The sequence below is a fragment of the Hemicordylus capensis genome, chromosome 3 (assembly GCF_027244095.1).
Source record: "Hemicordylus capensis ecotype Gifberg chromosome 3, rHemCap1.1.pri, whole genome shotgun sequence".
Taxonomy (NCBI): domain Eukaryota; kingdom Metazoa; phylum Chordata; class Lepidosauria; order Squamata; family Cordylidae; genus Hemicordylus; species Hemicordylus capensis.
The window spans coordinates 53,407,742-53,427,146 of NC_069659.1; the positions used below are offsets into that span (position 1 = coordinate 53,407,742).

General features: G+C 45.6%; 1 protein-coding gene across 21 annotated transcripts in view; it reads right to left on the reverse strand.

Annotated features, from left to right (window-relative positions):
* ABI3BP (ABI family member 3 binding protein) overlaps window positions 1–19,405 on the reverse strand; it is a 233,136-nt gene that overhangs the window by 52,234 nt on the left and 161,497 nt on the right. For 16 of the 21 annotated variants that reach the window (XR_008320120.1, XM_053312005.1, XM_053312018.1 and 13 more), the window contains 5 exons: window positions 11,048–11,122; window positions 6,911–6,988; window positions 3,369–3,443; window positions 1,480–1,554; window positions 904–978 (listed from right to left, as the gene is read on the reverse strand). Coding sequence is in view for 20 of the 21 variants with exons in the window: in XM_053312005.1 (XP_053167980.1) it covers window positions 904–978; window positions 1,480–1,554; window positions 3,369–3,443; window positions 6,911–6,988; window positions 11,048–11,122 (378 nt within the window). In the remaining variant the exon portion in view is untranslated. The remainder of the gene's footprint in view (window positions 1–903; window positions 979–1,479; window positions 1,555–3,368; window positions 3,444–6,910; window positions 6,989–11,047; window positions 11,123–19,405) is intronic. The other 5 variants (XM_053312001.1, XM_053312008.1, XM_053312006.1 and 2 more) reach the window with 5 other exon arrangements.

Consider the following 19,405-nt stretch of genomic DNA (forward strand, 5'->3'; position numbering starts at 1 on the left):
CTAGTATATGCACTCTAATAAGGAGGCAGCAGGAAAGTAAAAGGGGCAGATTATGTTAAACTGTCCTCTGTGGGATCCTTCTACCTACCTTCTCCAAAAGAGAAGGCAAATAAATTCAACTGCCACTGCTGCTGCACTCACGGAGTCCTAGACCGAGAGGCAGTGGCACTGGATCTTTCTGCTTTGCATGGTGTCTCTATAGAGATGACCAGCAGAATGCCCTGCTGTCCATGCTTCTCAGCCAGCGATAACTTAGTGAGTAGCAGAAGCAGGTGAAAGGAAGGAAAGCAAGCAAGGGATGCTCTGCTTCATTCCGTTGCCCCACCCCTTCCATTATGCCTTGATCAGATTACTGTGCACGTAGGAAGGCCTAGGAAGAGGTGGTGAGAATGTCCACAAGAAGGAAAGGTACTCTCTTCCTTTCATTTGCTCTTTCCCTATTTACCAGGACTTCCTGTTGGGTGGGGCAACAGGAAGAGAAGAGAACCCAAACCCTCCCCTACCACAATATTTCATGAAGACAAAGGGAATTTTTCTAATCAATGTCATGCATTACAATTTGTGGACAATGAAAACAAACATGACAATGGATATTAATTTACTATACAGCAATAAAACAGTAATATCTAACTGATTTTATTTTTTAAATGATAGAAGCAAAACATTCAGTGGAAATTATCTGTCACATCCAGTAATTCTTAGCAAATGACAAATTTATATCTAGTTTCAAAAATGTCCCCTTTCACTAGATTTACATTATGATCTGCTATGTATTCTACGGGGGGGAAATATGTTGCTAACATAATTCAAGATATCACATTTGCTAAGTCCAAAAGGTTTATTACACTTTTCAAAGCCTGCTAAAACCCTACCTACACTGAATGTTACAAAGAATGCAGTTACCAGGTTTAGTCTGGGGCACTTCTGGTTTGCCAGATGTTTTGGGTTTAGAAGGAATGATCCGTGTTTCTTTTGGAACTGGAAAAAAGGAGCAAGATTATTATTGTGTTCTTTCAGAATCAAAGCTGCATGCCATGTTTAGCTCAATGAAAGAACATGCCTTAAAAGCATTAAGTACAGACAATAATGATTCCATGTTTCTGACAGCTGATTAAAAGAATTTGGAAAATAGGAAAACAGTGAAAAGATTCATAAGGATGGATAATGAAGGCTGGTTGAGGAGAGCAACATCTCAGGTCTGAAAGACAATAAGATACTCCACAGCAGTACTCTGCGTTCTTATGATGATGATGATGATGATGATGATGATTACTATGATAAATTGGAGCAAAAACACAACAATGGATGGAGACAGTAAATAAAGTGATGGTGTCGATAGCTGACTTCCAATAGATTGCAGTGAGGGAGCTGCGATCTATTGATCCATTCCTACAATGAGATGTCACAGCACAAAAAACAGTTGTTTTTGATGCTGAAGAGGAAATAAATAGTGACTACATCCACTAAGGAGGTTTTTACCCATAGTTGCTTTGTGCCGCTCAGAAGATATAGTAGATTTGTTTATAAGCGATTGTGAGGTTGTCTGATGTAATGCTGTTGGAAGGAAAATTGTGAACATCTTTAGAAGCTAAAATGAAGGAAATACAATATATGGGGGGGAAACCCTAAAATGAAGTTGAGAGAATTGGTTAAGTTAGAGAATAAGAAGAAATAATGTTGAAAACAAAAAAAGCACACTAAATGGAAATACTTGCTTAGAAAAATATAATAGATAATGTCATTTTTTAAAAATAACCTCAAACATTATAAAGAGTTGACAAATTGTGACATTTTCTGAAGCTACTGCAGCTTTTGCTGTGATCATGCACATAGGTACATACATGTTTAAATACCACTGGCTGACAAGATGTGCAAGTCTAATGCAGACTGAAGATATCAGCAGCACAGCTCCTGTGACGCGGCTGCAGCATTGCCTCGGTTTCCCCCATTGTGATGAATGCTGCTTGCACAACCACCAGCTAGAAATAGCAGCTCCATTGCTTCACTGTGCACAGTTGCAGTGACACCGATGTCTTCCATCTGTATCAGATTTGTGCATCATGCCAGCCAGGATTGGGTCCTGAGAACTTTTACAACTATCAATATCTTTAGCAGTCATAGGGGCTATTCTCACGATCCACAAAAATCGGGAGAGAGAGAGCCTAGCCCGATTTTTGCTGATCGTGTAAACCACCGGGCTCGCAGGCAAGCCCGGTGGCTTACAAGCAGCTAGCCCGCTTTTGTAACCCTCCCCAAAGCCCGGGTTTGCGGAGCGAGCGCTCAGCAAACCCGGGCTTCCCGATCGTGAGTAGCCGCAGTGCGGCTCTGAACCATTGTTACTCACATGGAGACCCCCGGAGGGCAGGCGAAAAGCCGCCTCCCGGCTCCGGGGGTCTTGCCAGCATGCCCTGCGCATGTCATGGAGCCGGCAATAGTGTGGGCGGCCGATCCAGCCACCCAGGGCTCCCTCCCCGCGCTCTCACAAAAACCAGGTCTCACTGATTGTGAGACCCAGCTCATTGAGGCTATTTTCACGATGGGGGAAAACCAGGCTAAAGAAGCCCGGCCTGTTTTTCCCCCATCATGAGAACATGCGGGCTTGCAGGCGAGCCCGGTGGTTCTCTGGCGGCTAGCCCGCCAAAGTAGCCCTCCCCTTAGCCCAGGTTAGCAGAGTGGGCATTCCGCTAACCCAGGTTTTCTGACTGTGTGCTGCCACGGCGCAGCTCCACGCCATGGTGACACACGAGGAGACCCCCGCTGGGAGGCTGCAAGCAGCCTCCCAGGTTCAAAGGTCTCTCCAGGATGCCCTTCGTACTCACACGGGGCATTCTGGAACTTCTGGGGGTCGCGCAGCCCCCGATCTCCGCCACCCCTGTCAGCTCCGTGATGGAGCCTGCAGTCGTGTGGGCAGCCGATCCAGCCGCTGCTCATCTGCGGGGGGAGTGGGCTAAGCCAGTATCCTATTCTAAACAGCAGCTAATTAAGTATGGTTTAGAGAAAGCTGATAACAGGAGAACACTTTTAATTCACCACTCCAGTTCCTTTCTAGTTCCTTTCAATCATTTCAAGTGTTTGTCTGTTGATATTTAACACATCCTTGCATGAAGAAGCAAGCACTGACTAACTATCTAAGGTAATAGCCATTGCCATTTCTACCTTTTCAGCTTGAGAGTGTTTGCTAAATCTGGCAACAATATAATAGTTTCCACAGAAGACAAGGGGTGGGAATATCATATTTTCCCCCTATGACTGTAGCTGCTCAGGCTACAGGAGGAATTTGGCTATTTGTCTTGAAAAATATAGAAAGTGAGGTTTGGCTAACAATATAATTATATGAATATATAGAATTACAAAAGTGACTCAATTACCAGGTTTGGTCTCTAGCATTCTTGGCTGGGTGGTTGTTTTTGATTTATTAGGAATGAACTGTTCCACTGTTGAAGCTGAAATAAAAATTTAAACCTGGATTATAAGCCGCAAGAATATTTTTGTCCCTCAGGCTGCAGAGAAGCAACAAACAAACAAACAAACAAACAAACAAACAAACAAACAAGAAAGTAATTATGAAAACCAACTAGAGAAAAGATCCAAAAAGGAAGACAACAATCAATTTTGTATGTTCTGATCATGTTGATGCCTTTTCCAATAACAAGAATGCTTAATTAGCACTCTAACCACTACACCACAAGAGCCAGTGTGGTGTACTGGTTAGAGTGCTAGTCTAGGACCGGAGAGACCCGAGTTCAAATCCCCATTCAGCCATGATACTAGCTGGGTGACTCTGGGCAAGTCACTTCTCTCTCAGCCTAACCTACTTCACAGGGTTGTTGTGAGGAGAAACCTAAGTATCTAGTGCACCGCTCTGGGCTCCTTGGAGGAAGAGCGGGATATAGAATGTAATAAATAGATAGATAGATAGATAGATAGATAGATAGATAGATAGATAGATAGATAGATAGATAGGATTCTCAAGTTCAGGAGAAGTGAAGCAGAAGGCATATGTGACGGAGTAAAGGAAGACAGGGAAGCTATTCCCTTGATCAGTAGAAAGCGGGCTAAGGGAGCTAGCCCGCTTTCTACTGATCATGGGAACCACCAGGCTCGCGGGTGAGCCCAGTGGTTCCAAGGTGGCTAGCCCGCCTAATTCCGCCTCCCCTTAAATGAGGTTAACGGAGCAAGCACTCTGTTAACCTCATTTTTTTGCTCGTGTGCTGCCACGACATGTGGTAACACACATGTAGACCCCCGAGCCGGAGTCTGAAGGCCTTTGGGGTCTCTCCAGAATGCCCTGAGCACTCGCACGGTACTAAGCCCGCTCTCCCCGCAGAACCCTCCCAGGCTCTACACACGGATCGTGTGTAGAGCCTCAGCAACTGCTCTATAGCTAGATTGATGAAGGAAGGTTAGTCCAGATAATACTAGCTAAAGTCCCATATAGGAACATAGGAAGCTACACCCACTTTTTAGATAGTTTGCAGGGGAATGTGAAAGCTAGGCTGAATTCAGCACATGTAGGTGGATTTTCAAAACCACCTCTCCACAGGTTGATGCACCCGGAACTCAGCACAGGCAGATGTTGATCCTTGTGTTTGTACAGATGCTGCAGACTGAAATGGTTGTAGGAAGTGGCCATTAAATAATACTGAGGTCATTCACAAAATACAAGAATGTGTTCTACCCGGGTTTGGAAGCTGTGTGTGCTCCCAATTTTCAGTGTGTGGAAGCAAGGTAAGAGGAAAAGCTACTCAGGTTTTCCTCCAACTTTGCTTTCACACAACCAAACCTGGGTAGAACACAATTTTTGATTGTGTGAATGACCTCAGTTTTTGATTGTGTGAATGACCTTATTATATTCCAGATCCTCACCCCACATAGGGATTACTTCCTGTTCAGCACCCATTCTCTGGGGCTACCAATGTTTTACTGCCTCCTGTCTTACTCCATGAGGTCATTGACACAATCATAAACTGTGTCCTACCCAGGTTTGGGAGCTGTGTGTACTTCCAATTTTCAATTGAGTAGAAGCAAGGTAGGAGGAAAACCTGTGTGTGGGAGCACACACAGCTTCCAAACCAGGGTAGAACACAGTTTTTGATTGGGTGAATGACCTCCATGTTCATGAGTTCAGGAGCAGTGCTGCGGAATTGTGTTCCCCTCAGTTGCCATCTTCTCTCTCTCAAATGTAACATGGCAAGCCATGCATGCCTACAAAAGGCTCTCTGCCACTTGTTGGGCATTCTTGGGGGAGTGGCCATGTCTCTGTCACCCAAGGTAGCCAAGCTGTGGCTTGTCCCCATGCTAGAGTTGCCAACCCTCAAGATTGGTCTAGAGTTCCCAGGAATTGGCATCATCTCCATGAACTGGTATCAATCTTGGAGATGTTAATGGCTTGATATTGCGAAAAATAGTGGTGGTGGTGGTGGTGGTGGGGTGTGTGTGTGTAAGTAGCTTCAGTCAAACTTTGCAATCCTACCTTGTATGTAAATTTAAGTCCCTGCTGGCAAGCCAGAGGCTGGCACCACCAGTCTGAGGGTTTGATGTGCCTCTAAGCAGCCCTTACAACTGCTTGGTTTTTTGGGTCATTGTGACAGTGAGCTGTCTGGGCAACTTTCACCCTGGAGAGAAAGGACTGGTTCTCACAATCCGTGAGACCCAGTTTGGGGCGGTGAGTGGGGAGGGAGCCCTGGGCGGCTGGATCGGCTGCCCACATGATTGCTGGCTCCAAGACGGAGCCGGCGGGGGCTGGGAAGCTCAGGGGCCGCGCAGCCTCCAGAAGCCCCAGTATGCCCTGAGTGAGCGCACAGGGCATACTGGGGAGACCCCCAGAGCTGGGAGGCGGCTTTTCGCCTCCCCTCCGGGGGTCTACTCGTAAGTAGGCATGGGGTCTACTCGTAAGTAGGCAATACACAGGGTTGTTGTGAAGATAAAAATAAACATGTACACCGCTCTGAGCTCCTCAGAGGAAGAGCAAGAACAGCAGGATATAAATGTAAATAAATAAATTAAATTAATATATATAACTAAAAGTAATTGCTCCCTAATTTGGTATTAACAGCATGTTTCTGTCCCCAAGGAAATGCAGATTACATTTAGATTATGTACTTTATTTGTGTTAACATCTCCTTTACTTGTGCATCTCTTCTCTGTACTCTCTCTGTACAGCTTATTAAGTAGGCTCTTGCCTATGAAATCCGCACCATTTATTTATTTATTTATTTGACAAATTTCTATACCAATAAATGACTTAGACTGTATGTGTGTGGGCGGGGGTGGTAGTGGCATGGAGACTGAGGATTCTCATTTGCAATTCTCACAGCAGCACTTCTCCTTATTGATGCAACATGCTGATTTTGAATCTGAATAGCAGCAGTGTTTCTTGCAGTGGGGGACTGCTGCAGCAAAACATCAAAGATCTATCTGCATTATGGTTCATCCCCCTGGACAAGCATATTATCTCTTTAGACTGCAGTCTTAATATTTATGGTGCTACAAGATTCTTGCTTTAAAAAAAAAAGAATCTAGATATTTCTACAAAGTACATCACATCTAAGTAAGCCAATTTGTACATACACCAATTGGCTTATTTGGATGTGATACCCAAGGTCACTATTGGAATGTTTCACTTTGCTTTTTTAGAAATGAAATAATTCATACTTTCATACAGAAATGGTGTTGAAGCAAAATTATGCCTGCTGTGTCTTTTGAACTCAGCAATTGATACTGATGTGGAAGTGGTGATGCAGTAATCATTACTTTATGTGGAAATCAACAAGCACTGTGCATTTTGCGCCAAAGGGCAGTTAGAATATGGAAAGAGAGACTGATTATTAGTTGTAATGGTATGACACAACTTTCTCCTGGGAATTCCTTCTCCTGCAAAAATTCAGAGAGAAGCACAAAACATGATTACCCAGTGTTGCCTTTGCCCTTTCAGAAGTATGAGGTGTCATGGTAGTGATAGGTTCTTGAGGGAAATGAATAATTTCTGCTGGAAAAAATGGAGACAAATCATGAGAGAACTGGAGAAAATTAATGGAAGTATTAATTTTACAGAAACTACATATGTGTATATAAAAGTTGTTGGTGTAGAAGAAAATAAAACCTTCCATTCGTGAAACCTTCCATTCGTAAAACCTTCCACGATCTGTGAGATCCGGTTTGGAGCGGTGAGGTTTTCCTAGCCCAATTTTCCCTGATTGTGTCTTTTCAGTACTTGTCTTTTCAGTACTTGGCAGTAACAATGCAGGGGGGCCTATTCCCACGATCAGGAATAATCGGGCTAGGAAAGCCTAGCCCGATTTTCCCCAATTGTCAGAACCACCGGGCTCGGCTGGGAGCCTGGTGGTTCTGGAGCGGGTAACCCTCTCAAGAACCCCTGCCCCCAAACCAGGTTTGCTGAGTGAGCACTCCACAAACCTGGTTTTTTAAATCGTGAGTAGCCGTGGCACGGCTTCGCGCCGTGCTTACTAACGAGTAGACCTCTGGAGGGGGGCTTCTGGGGGCTGCACAGCCCCCAAGCTCCCCAGCCCCTGCTGGCTCCGTCTTGGAGCCAGCAATCATGTGGGCAGCCAATCTGGCCGCCCAGGGCTCCCTCCCCGCTCAACCGGATCTCACAGATCGTGAGACCAGGTCCAGTAGGTCAGATCAGATGATATTGTCAGCAATCTGGCCACCCAGAAGGGAAGTCCAGGAAGATAGTCCACAATACAAACTGGGCTGCAGAAAAGAAACACGGCTCAGAATAGTTCTCTATATCAGGCTCGGTCTGGAAGCTGTCGACACGAGGGTTGACAAATGTTGTCTTCCAGCAGCTAACAGAAAGCTGTTGACGTGCTTTATAGTCCAAGCTGATAACTCTCAGCTGGTAGGGATTAAAGGCTTATCAGAGAGCAAGAGGTGTTTACTCCTCCTGGTAGTTTCCAGCTGTGCTCTTCGCCTTGTGACACGCCATTGCTGTGGACTCAGTGGGGGTTGCCCACACAGCTCATCCTCTAGTCCAGGCCTGCTCAACTTCGGCCCTCCTGCAGATGTTGGCCTACAACTCCCATAATCCCTGGCTATTGGCCACTGTGGCTAGGGATTATGGGAGTTGTAGTCCAAAAACAGCTGAGGGGCCTAAGTTGAGCAGGCCTGCTCTAGTCTGTCTGTCGCTGTCTCTGCTGCCCCAGACTGCTGTGCCTGCTCTGAAACACCAGCCGGACCCTCCTCAGCCATCTCTTGGGAACTGATAGCTGGGCTCTGCCCCTCAGGCACCCCTGCATTGGCTTAAAGGCTGTCAGCTTCCCCTTCCTCCTCGCTATCTGAGACCGAGGGTGTGACAGATATGGCTTGAAGGCTCCCCTATGCACTGTTCTTAAGTGAATACTTAAGCAAATAATTCATTTAGCTACTCTGCTATGTCCCTGTCTTCCTTCAGGACCCCTGTAACACTTTTGTGTTAAAGGCCCAGCAGTGGCTGATGAAGTGGTTCTCTGGTGAGAGTTACTCACAATGGGGCCATTTACATGACCTGCCAGGCAGGTGCAGGGAAGGCTTCACAAGCCTTGCCTCCCCCCGCCGCCCTGCCCATCATGCTGTGCTTAGTGGGTGCAAGGAGTGCGCTCCCACAAGATCAGTGCTACTGCATGCAGTGAGGAGCAGGGCGGATCGTTCCAAGGCTGGGACTCATTGTCTGGGTATCCCACTGTGCACCGCCCGCCAAGTGCAGCATACTGGGGATACCCCCAGGGGAAGGGCACTCTAGCACCCTGCCCCTGTGTCAGCGTGAGCTGCAAGCAGGCCTGTGCTGACACATGATGCCAGCAGCCAGGTTAAGGGCGCCCTTAACCTGGGCTAAGGGCTGGGCTTCGGCACTGGGTCTGGCAGCCTGGCACTGCCAGGATTGGTATAGATCTGGGCAGTTCTCATGGGCAGTCAAGCCTAAGCTTGGCTGCCTACGCTATTGTGGGGCAACTAAGGAGGGCAGCGGTGTGTGGGTGTGTGTGTGGGGGGGAGTCTGTCCATACCAGTAACTACAAAGAAGTGGTGGTGGGTGCACTGGTTGGTCCAGTCAGCACTTCACATGGATGAGACTGCTGCACCAACAGCACCCGATATCAGTAACCCATTTGTGCAACAGGGGACTTCTAGACAGTTGTCAGCAGCGTATTACACAGTGTGGACTGAGTCGCCCCTGTCTCCACTGCTACTTCTCAGTGCTTACTGGTAAGAATGAGTTTCCCCCTTCCCTCTCAATTGCCCTGCAGCAGCTGACAGTTTCAACCAGCAAACAACCTCAGTAGCTGTTGCTACAACGGCCATATTTCTACTCCTTCTCTGACTAGCTTCCTGAAAGTTTTTCACACCTGCCTTTTAGTTTGTATCTCCTCTGGAATGGAAGTGTGTGTTCACATATTGGCCAAATTTACCCCAAAGTCCCTGCGAGCAATTGGGGAGCACTTCACACACAATTTGGGTTTTTCACTGCATGTTAGAGTGTAACCGATTTATATCTGGGATAAAAGAATCCACTATTTGCTTCGGTTTTTGGAGCAACTTCAAACTCGCAGTAAAGCCTCACAGCAAAGCCTGTTGTCCGGGAAAGCTCCTTCCTGTGATGTGTGTTTTAAAATATAGGCCGATGCACAGTCTTCCTTCCATTGGCGTTTCTGACATGCCAGGGTGCACTGCTCACAGAAGAGTGCACTTGCATAACTCCTTAAAATCAGTGCTGCCACAAATGCACAACAGGACTTCCATTAGGAAGCTGTGCTGTGCAACTGCAGCAGCACTGATTTTAAGGAGTTGTGCAAAAGCTGCCTTTATGAACGCAGCAGCCCGGTGTGTTGGAAATGCTGATGCAAGACTGTGCATTATATTGGTCATTATTTGCTTTTGTAGCTTCAGAAATATGTTCTGATTTGTTTGCCTTATTGTCAGATTGTATTTGTTTGGGCAGATTTTTCTCTCATTTGGGCAAGACTTTCACTTCTTAGTGAAAGCTTTCTTGCCTTCTATAGCTTCCAAGATTCTTGGAAAACTTGACTTTTTGGTACCTTTTCTAATCCAAGGTATATGTTTTCTCTGAATGCAATATTAATTATTTAGACTATTTATAGCCTACTTTTCAACAACAAAAGTTCTCAAAGCAGTTTACATAGCAAAATGAAGAAGAAAACAACTCCCTGTCCCAAAGCGTCTCACAGTCTGAAAATATCTGAGGAATGATTAAGGGTATTCACACACTCAGCATAACCCAGACTAGGGCAGCCAAGTCTGGGTTAGGTTGCATGTTAGAAGCACTGGGAGCGAGGTCACTCCAGGTGCTGCCCCCATGCCAAGTACCACTTTTTAATCTGTTCTTTAGCCAAGGTTAAGCAAACCTGTGGTTCGCTTAACCTTGGCCAGCAACTGTCTGAGCGATCACCACCAGTTTAAATGGCTCCCCCCCAGACCACCGTCATTTCTGGCAGTGAGCTGTGGGGGAAGGAGTGGGAGTGCCGAGCGTGATGGCTGCTCTAATGAGAGCAGCTGCCACACTCATGCCCTGGGGCACCCTGGAATGTAGGAGGGGGAAGTCCTCCCGCTCCCAGTGTCTCCCTCTGCCGCACCACTGCTCACGTGGGGTGTGGGGTGCAGCGGTGGAGAGGACGGCGGCTCCTCATCTGCCGGGGAAGGCAGGTGAGATCCTGCCTTCCCTGCAACCCGCCTGCCCTCCCCTGCAAGATCATGAAAAGACCTCATTGTGGTTTTAATAACCCCCACTTTTCTTAAAGGACTGTCGAATCTATGTTGCCCTTTCAGCTTCCTTTTAATGATTCCTTCATTTCAGAGAATTCCACTTTCCTGAAATTAAATGTGGCTGTTATGGACTTGCCGGGCTATTTTCCACCAAAAAATACATTGAATTTGATCGTATTGTGGTCATTGTTCCCAGGCAGTTCAGCGTTTTATCCTTTATGGCAGGATATTTGCTTCTTCATAATGATGCCCTTAAAAGAAAACTCTCCATATCTTAGTAATGTGCTAAGTAGAGTGATTTGGAATGATGATACCCAAAGTTATTTACCAGGTCCAGCCTCTGGTATGTCTGTGCTCGAAGATATTTTAGATTTGGAAGGAGAAGGCTGTGTTTTCTTTGGAACTGAAAAAATAATCAAGATTATCATAATGTTTAAAGGCTTCATGGAACAAGAAATTGTCCTCTAATGGATTAAATACATAGTGCATTTGTCTGCCCTGCCATGGACAAATACAACTGTTGTGGATAAAAAGAATGCACATTCAGAAATATATGTAAACATACCAAAAAAGAAAAGCAGTTTTATCCATTAAGAACATGATCATGAAAAAGACAAAGCAAATATGGTTCCTATTTGAAGCTACATTGTCAAAACATGAATGGCGGGGGGGGACTAGGAACACATTTAAATTAAAGCTGCCCTCTGATTAAGAAATCACTCAATGATTTAGTCAATAAACCAAAAAAATTTGTCTGAATATATCTGCATATGCACCAGCTCGTCTGATGACTACACAGGGACAGGTCTTCTCTGTTGCTGTCCCAAGACTCTAGAATGCGCTCCCTGCTGATTTAAGAGCCTCCCCATCTCTGACAACTTTTAAAAGTCTCTAAAGACACATTTATTCACCAAAGCTTTTTAACTAGACTAATACTTTTAAATATTTTAAGGTTTTAGTTTTAGGACTGGACCTTCTCTGTGACTGTCCCAGGGCTTTGGAATGCACTCCCTGTCAAAGTAAGAGCTTCTTCATCTCTAATTGCTTTTTAAAAGGCCCTTGAGACACACCTGTTTTCCCAGGCTTTTACTTAAAAGTAATTTTAAACTGTTTGATTGTTTAACTCTGTGAAATTTATACACCACCTAGAGATGTACATATCAGGCAGCACAGAAACAGGATAAATAAATACATACATACAGAAATTGTTTTGCTTTTATTTTATGCAAGTGTTTTAATTCCCCCCCCTGTTATATATATACACACACACACACGTATCAGGCAGATATGTATATACATGTCCTGATATATAGATATAGATATAGATATAGATATAGATATAGATACACACACACACACACACACACACACACACCAGGTGGTATAGAAATATGATTAAATAAAAAATTATATTAAAAAAAAAAATTCATTCCCAGAGTTCCATGAGTACTTTCCCAATAGAGCTTTCTCCATAGAGCCCTATGGGAAAAGCACTGGAAAGGACTATACTTTCCAGCCTGCCATGTGCACCTTCCAAGATGGCCTTGGGCCTTGGCAGGGCTCTGCTTCTTTTAAAGAGCTTTACACCCCCAGTGCTGCCAAAAGTGTGGAGGTCAGTGTAGTGGAAAATAGCTCTTCTACTTGGAGGGTTGTTTTTTTTTGACAAAGTGGCTCCACCTTCAAAATTAGGGAAGATGACTCTTCTTAGAAACATACAGCCTTACAGTTGCCACCATACAATAAATAAAAGATTGCATTAGACACTAAAGCCTCGCATCAATGGGAACCTTATTATTCACCCTGGAGGAGACAGTTTAGTTCTCCATGTCAAGGCTTTATTTCTACAATTGTATTTTTTGATAGCTGTTGGCACCACAGCTTTGCTTTTAGAAGGCAATGGCCACAGTGGATAAACACTCTCATATGGTTAATGTATTGAAACAAATGTTTCTTTTTAAGAAGAATACTCATGAGCTGCCTTCTTTTGACTACTATATAGCGGAAAAAGTGACACTATTTAGAATTCCAGGCTTCACAGAATGTAAATCAATTCTACTGTATTCAACATTGCTTCAACCCTCACGAGGATATCTTTTTATTTATAAAATGCTCCTTTAAAAGACAAATGTGTTGGAAAATGAAATGCTTTCACATAGATATAAATATTGTGCTGTCACATCCCTTTAAAGAATGTATCCACAGAAAAGGAGAGCTGAATTAAAATGACTAGACTCTTTAGTATTAAATACTGCTTTCAAGGCTCATGTCCCATAATGCTTGATTTCTGAAAGGTTCCAGAGTGCCTAGAAACCACACACTATGCTTTACAAACCTATAATGCTACGCTCAGAGAAACCATACATTAAGCCTTACAAATCTAAAATGCTAATCCCAGATGGCAAGGACTGGTTGTGGTTACAGATAGGAAAGGACTGGCTGTAGTTACGCTGTCCTGATTTTTCATTAGGCTACTTACCATTAGTTCTGTTTGATCATCATGTTAGTCCATGGATGAAGATACCAAATCTAAAATCTACATTCCAGGATTTACTCCATTATTGCTGCCCCCATACAATTTTGATAAGGCTAAATCCCATATTGCCCAGTGGATCAAAGCTGTGAATTTCCAAAACCCTCTCAGCAACATACAAGACCTGTTCACCTTTGAGCTTAGGTGTGGTGCTGAAGGTATGGTGCTCCCTATTTCAGTACCAATGGTGGCCGGTGGAGACTGGGGCAGGTAGGGGGAGCAAGAGATGGGCTATGCCTTTAATGCCCAGTAAAAGCTCCTGCTGCTGCCCAACATCCCATGTGGCAACCCACGGTGTGTCCTACCCCACCACTCAACTGATTGTTACGCATGTGCCTCAGTCAGCTGAACCGCAGAGGTGGGATACACAGTAGGTTGGTGTGTGGAAAACTAGGTGGCAACAGTGGGCGCTTTTATTGGGCATTAAAGGTATACTCCGCCTTCTGCTCCACCCTGCCCACTTCAGCCTTCATCAGCCACCACTGGTATGCTCCCTATTTCAGTTAACTTCCAAGCTAAATATGATTAAACAAACAAACAAACACTTGCAGAATCTAAGGATTCTGAAAGTACAAGTGGGCATTTACCCTCACATGTTCCTCCAGCTTTGCTAGATGAGAGATACAGAGAAATACTCAACTCTGACAGACTATACACTTGTGTTTCAGATGAAATTGAAACACAAACTCATGTGCTTTTTTGGGAGGGGTTTTATCTAGACCTACATCAAAGGCTAACTGACCCACTGATTGCTATATAGTCTGGAAGAACTTCTGACCCTTCTATTTTTTAAAACTCTTTTTAGACTATCAGAAGTCATAGCTAAATTCTTTCTGATAGCTATGAGGACATGAGCCAAAATTATAAATGATCACATGTAACCATTCTGGGTCTTTTAGTGTATATACAGTTCTGCTCCATCTTGCACGCTAAATTGTGACATATTGTCCTTTTTGTATTAGAGGTTTTTTGCAATGTTATGTAACATTGTTATGTTTATTGAGGTCTGTTGGCTGGATCAATACACTTAATTCTGATACCGATAGGATGTTTCCCATTGATTTTAGTACTCATACTTATCAAGAAGTGAAGAAAATGTAGTCTGAACATTCTCAAAGGTACCTTATTCTTTATTATGTTACAAGTATCACACACACACACACACACGTACGTGTTTGGGGCTGGCTAGACCAGGTTAAGCCGTGAATTATACAACATTAAAATTATCCTGCAGTTTAGTTCTGTGACAGAATTGCAATGAGAGTTATCCCCTGCCCCAAATGCATGTGTCTATCCACAAAAGCATAAGGGACCCAGCTCGCTGTTTTATTATGGCAGGATGTACCACACATACATTTCCAAGTGCAACTTGATGTTCCCAGTTCAGTGATATCTATATTGACACAGTAGAATTTTGGATGGGTTCACTGGCGGAGCCCCCATCGTCTGAACGGATCCGAATAACAGGGGCTGCCGCACTTCAGGGGCTGCGCCTCACATCCCAGACACCCCGCCAAAAGTCAAATGTTGGGCATGGTGTGCTTGCAAATGGGGCTGCATGTTTGTGAGTAAAATCTGGCCAGCGCTGCATTCGCCGTGTGGCCAGAGTGACTCTCCCTGCGAATGCAGCGCTGGCTGGATTTTACTCGCAAATGGAGGGTGCAGCCCTGTTTGTGAGCAAACCACCCCCATCTGCATCTGACATCAGACTCTGATGTGATGTACGGGGCATGGCTAGTGGGGCCGCAACGGTGAGCTGTACCCAGGACGCTGCTGGCCTCTCTCCATACCTGGATGGGTTCACATAACATATTTTCTCTAGTGGATGCTGATTTTTTGCAGTAAGCAGACTGTAAAACTGGGAGGTGACAAGGAGCTGCAAGGCTATTCCATCTGCCTGCAGGGACTTACCAACTGGTCCCTTTGCCTCCTGTGGAGCTTCCAGCCCAGACGGGGAGCAGCCTGCTTGTCTGCTGCCAAGTTCTAGCTGGCTGGTTGCCAGCCCCCAGACTGTTGAGGAGAACCACCTGCTGCTCGTTCTGGGAACTACATGTGAGAGGTGTGGCTTTCAGGGCTTGTTGGCTTAAAAGCAGGGACGCTTGCCAAAGGCATAGCCATCGGGCCACTGCCGGCTGCCAAAGGGGGCCGGGCCTTCGAGGGTGGGACTGAAGGCTGGGGGGTTGGGCTGGGCCAGGCCCTTTGCAGATATGTGTTTGGGCTCTCTTGAGGGGGATGGGCCTGGGAGTGCGCCTAGCATTTCTGGGGCAGCTATTACTGTTGTGGTGGGGAATAGAAGAATTGGTGCTGGCAGAGCAGCTGGCTGTTACAGGGGAGGGGAAATTAGTAATTTAGTAACTGTTTCCACTTCCAACTGCTCTGTCAACTCTCAGGCCTCAGGGAGCAGCCCCAATGACCCAAGGAGTCTGGCCTTGCTCCTCTGTAATGCCAGGTCAGTTCGGAATAAGACCGAAATTGTCCACGATTTGATCGTGGATGAGGGAGCTGACCTGGCATGTATAACCGAGACCTGGTTGGGGGAGGCAAGTGGTCCTGTGTGGGCTCAGCTTCTTCCACCAGGTTATTCTGTCGTGGAACAGGCTAGAGGATGTGGGCAGGGGGGTGGAGTGGCTGTGGTCTATAAGAATACCATTTCCCTTACCAGGGCCCCTGTGAGACAGCTGACTTATATTGAGTGCATATTTTTGTGGCTGGCAACTAGGGATAGATTGGGGATTCTGTTGGTGTACCATCTACCCCGCTGCCCAACCGACTCCCTAACTGAGCTGATGGAGCTGGTCGCGGAGTTGGTGTTGGAGTCTCCTAGACTTTTAGTGCTGGGGGACTTCAATATCCACTTTAGGACTGGCTTGTCTGGTGCAGCTCAGGAGTTCATAGTGGTCATGACAACTATGGGCCTATCCCAATTAGTTTCTGAACCAACTCATGTTGCCGGCCACACAATTGATTTGGTCTTTTGTTCGGATCAGGAGGGTGTTCCGTCGGTGGGGGATCCTGTTGTTTCCCCATGGTCATGGACGGACCACTACCTGGTTAAGGTTGGTCTCACAGCCACAATCCACCCCTGCAGGAGTGGTGGACCTATTAGGATGGTCTGTCTGAAAAGGCTGCTGGACCCAATGGGATTTCAAAAGGCCTTGGAGGATTTTGACATTGGTGCGGCCGGTGATTCTGTCAATTCCCTGGTGGGAACCTGGAATAGGAAACTCATCAGGGCAGTAGACATGATTGCTCCTAAGTGTCCCTTCTGACCTGCTGCAAAAATGGCCCCTGGGTATACTGAGGAGTTGCAGGGGCTGAAGCAGTTGGGTAGGCGACTAGAGTGCAAGTGGAGGAGAACTCGGTTCGAATCTGACAGGATACAGCATGTGACCCATTTGAAGAGTTATGCAGTCGCGGTGTGTGTGGCAAAAAAGAGTTTTTGGTCTGCGCGTATTGTGGCTGCAGGTTCGCGCTCAGCGGAGCTATCCCGGGTTGTGAGGAGTTTGATTTCTGCTCCTTCTACTTCAAATTAGTCCCCGGGGTCGTTTTGCTGTGATGCCTTTAATGGTTTTTTTGCAAACAAGATTTCCTGTATTCGGGCCAACTTGGACTCCACTGTTTTTGCAGGATCTATGGAGGAGGTGTCCAGCAATCCCTCTTGCAGTATTAGATTGGATCAGTTTCAATCTGTGACTCCTGAGGATGTGGACAAGCTGCTTAGGGCGGTGAGGCCTACCACCTGCTCTCTAGATCCTTGCCCGACTTGGCTGCTTCTATCTAGCAGGGAGATTGTTGGAGATGGCCTAGTTAATATCATAAATGCATCACTGAGAGAGGGTAGGGTGCCTCCTTGTTTGAAGGAGGCATTGATTAGATCACTCCTAAAGAAGCCTTCTCTGGATCCCTTAGTGATGGACAGTTACAGCACAATCTCCCTTGGTTGGGCAAAGTGATTGAAAGGGTGGTGGCCGACCAGCTCCAGGCAGTCTCGGAGGAAACTGATTATCTAGATCCATTTCAAACTGGCTTTAGGGCTGGCTATGGGGTAGAGACAGCCTTGGTCGGCCTGATGGGTGACCTTTACTGGGGAATCAACAGAGGGAATGTGACTCTGCTGGTTCTTCTGGATCTCTCGGCGGCGTTTGATACCATCAACCATGGTATCCTTCTGGATCGCCTGGGGGAGTTGGGGATAGGGGACACTGCTTTGCAGTGGTTCCGCTCCTATCTCTCAGGTAGATTCCAGATGGTGGAGCTTGGTGACAGTTGCTCCTCAAAATGGGAGCTGCTATATGGAGTCCCCCAGGGCTCCATTCTGTCACCAATGCTTTTTAATATCTACATGAAACCGCTGGGTGAGGTCATCAGGAGATTTGGTGCTGGGTGTTATCAGTATGCTGATGACACCCAAATCTACTTCTCCTTTTCATCTTCAGGAAATGGCACTCATTCTCTAAATGCTTGCCTACAGGCAGTAATGGGCTGCATGAGGGAGAACAAATTGAAGCTGAATCCAAGCAAGACGGGTGCTCATTGTGGGGGCTCAGAATCTGAGGGATGAGTTAGATCTTCCTGTGCTGGATGGGGTTACACTCCCCCAAAGGAGCAGGTGCGCAGCTTGGGAGTATTCCTGGACCCAGGCCTCACCCTGGTGTCTCAGGTGGAGGCCATGGCCAGGAGTGCTTTCTATCAGCTTTGGCTGATTCGACAGCTGCACCCATTCCTCAGAGAGGATGATCTCAAAACAGTGGTGCATCAGCTGGTAACCTCCCAGCTCGACTACTGCAATGCAATCTACATGGGGCTGCCTTTGTACATAGTCCGGAAACTTCAGTTAGTTCACAATGAGGCAGCCAGGTTAGTCTCTGGGGCAACCCGGAAAGACCATATTATGCCTGTTTTAAAACAGCTACACTGGCTGCCGATATGTTTCCGGGCAAAATACAAAGTGCTGGTTATTACCTTTAAAGCCCTGAATGGCTTAGGTCTGAGTTATCTAAGAGAGCGCCTTCTTCTACATGATCCCCACCGCACCTTAAGATCATCTGAGGAGGTCTGTCTCCAGTTGCCACCGGTTCGTCTGGTGGCAACGCAGAGGCGGGCCTTCTCTGTAGCTGCTCCTGGGCTGTGGAATGCACTCCCGGCAGATATTCGTAATTTGAGATCATTGCCATCCTTCAGTAGAGCCCTTAAAACCTACCTATTGGGCCTGGCCTTCCAGGGTTTTAAATGATTAACTGTTTTAAATTGCTGCCCTGATTTTCAGGGCTTTTAGCTGTTTTATTGGTTTTATTGTGTTTTACTAGTTTTTAATTGTGAATTTGTTTTAATTGTTTTTATCATGCTGTGAACCGCCCTGAGCCATTTTGGAAGGGCGGCATATAAATTGAATAATTAATTAATTAATTAATTAATTAAATTAAAAAGCCAGATCACATCAATTATGCAACTATGAAATTTCAGGAATAAGGTTTATTGAAATGTCATTGGCCTGCAATCTGAATATATACATTCTTCCTCACAGTATAGATCCATGTAGATTGCCACCTTGAAATGTCTTAAAAAAACAATTTTAAAAAATTCAGGAAAAGGTAGTAATATGAATTTATCCCTTGATTGTCTGGTGCTTAGGTGGACGCACACTAATAAAGTGCAAAATTGCCTGCAGTTTAGTAAGTTGGGCAGATGTGGCCCAAACTACATGCATGTTTAAATACACTGTTTGCATGTTTTCTTTTTGGTAAGTTATAGCTATGGTGGGCCCCAATTTTGATTAGGACTGCAGTGGAGGCAAAGAGTTAAATCCCCTCTCCCCCATGCTCTCCCGCACACCTGGTCCTGATCTGGATGTCTCCTTCCACAGCTGCTATTTACCACCGAAACAAAAAAAACCAACAACCCACCCCCCAAAAGGCCCACACAAATCCTATGCTAGGCCAAATGATTTTTCAAGTCACATCTAATTTGGCCCTGGGAGTGGACTTGCAGCCTAAGGGTACAATCCTACAGGCCAGATAGGCTGCTTCTCCCACATTTACTCCTACGAGGAAGTAAATATTTCTGCATTTAGCAGAATTTATTCCAGGTCAATTATCTAAATAAAAGGACTCTTCTTATTTCTACTACATATTATAGGGACTTTAAATTAAATTAGAG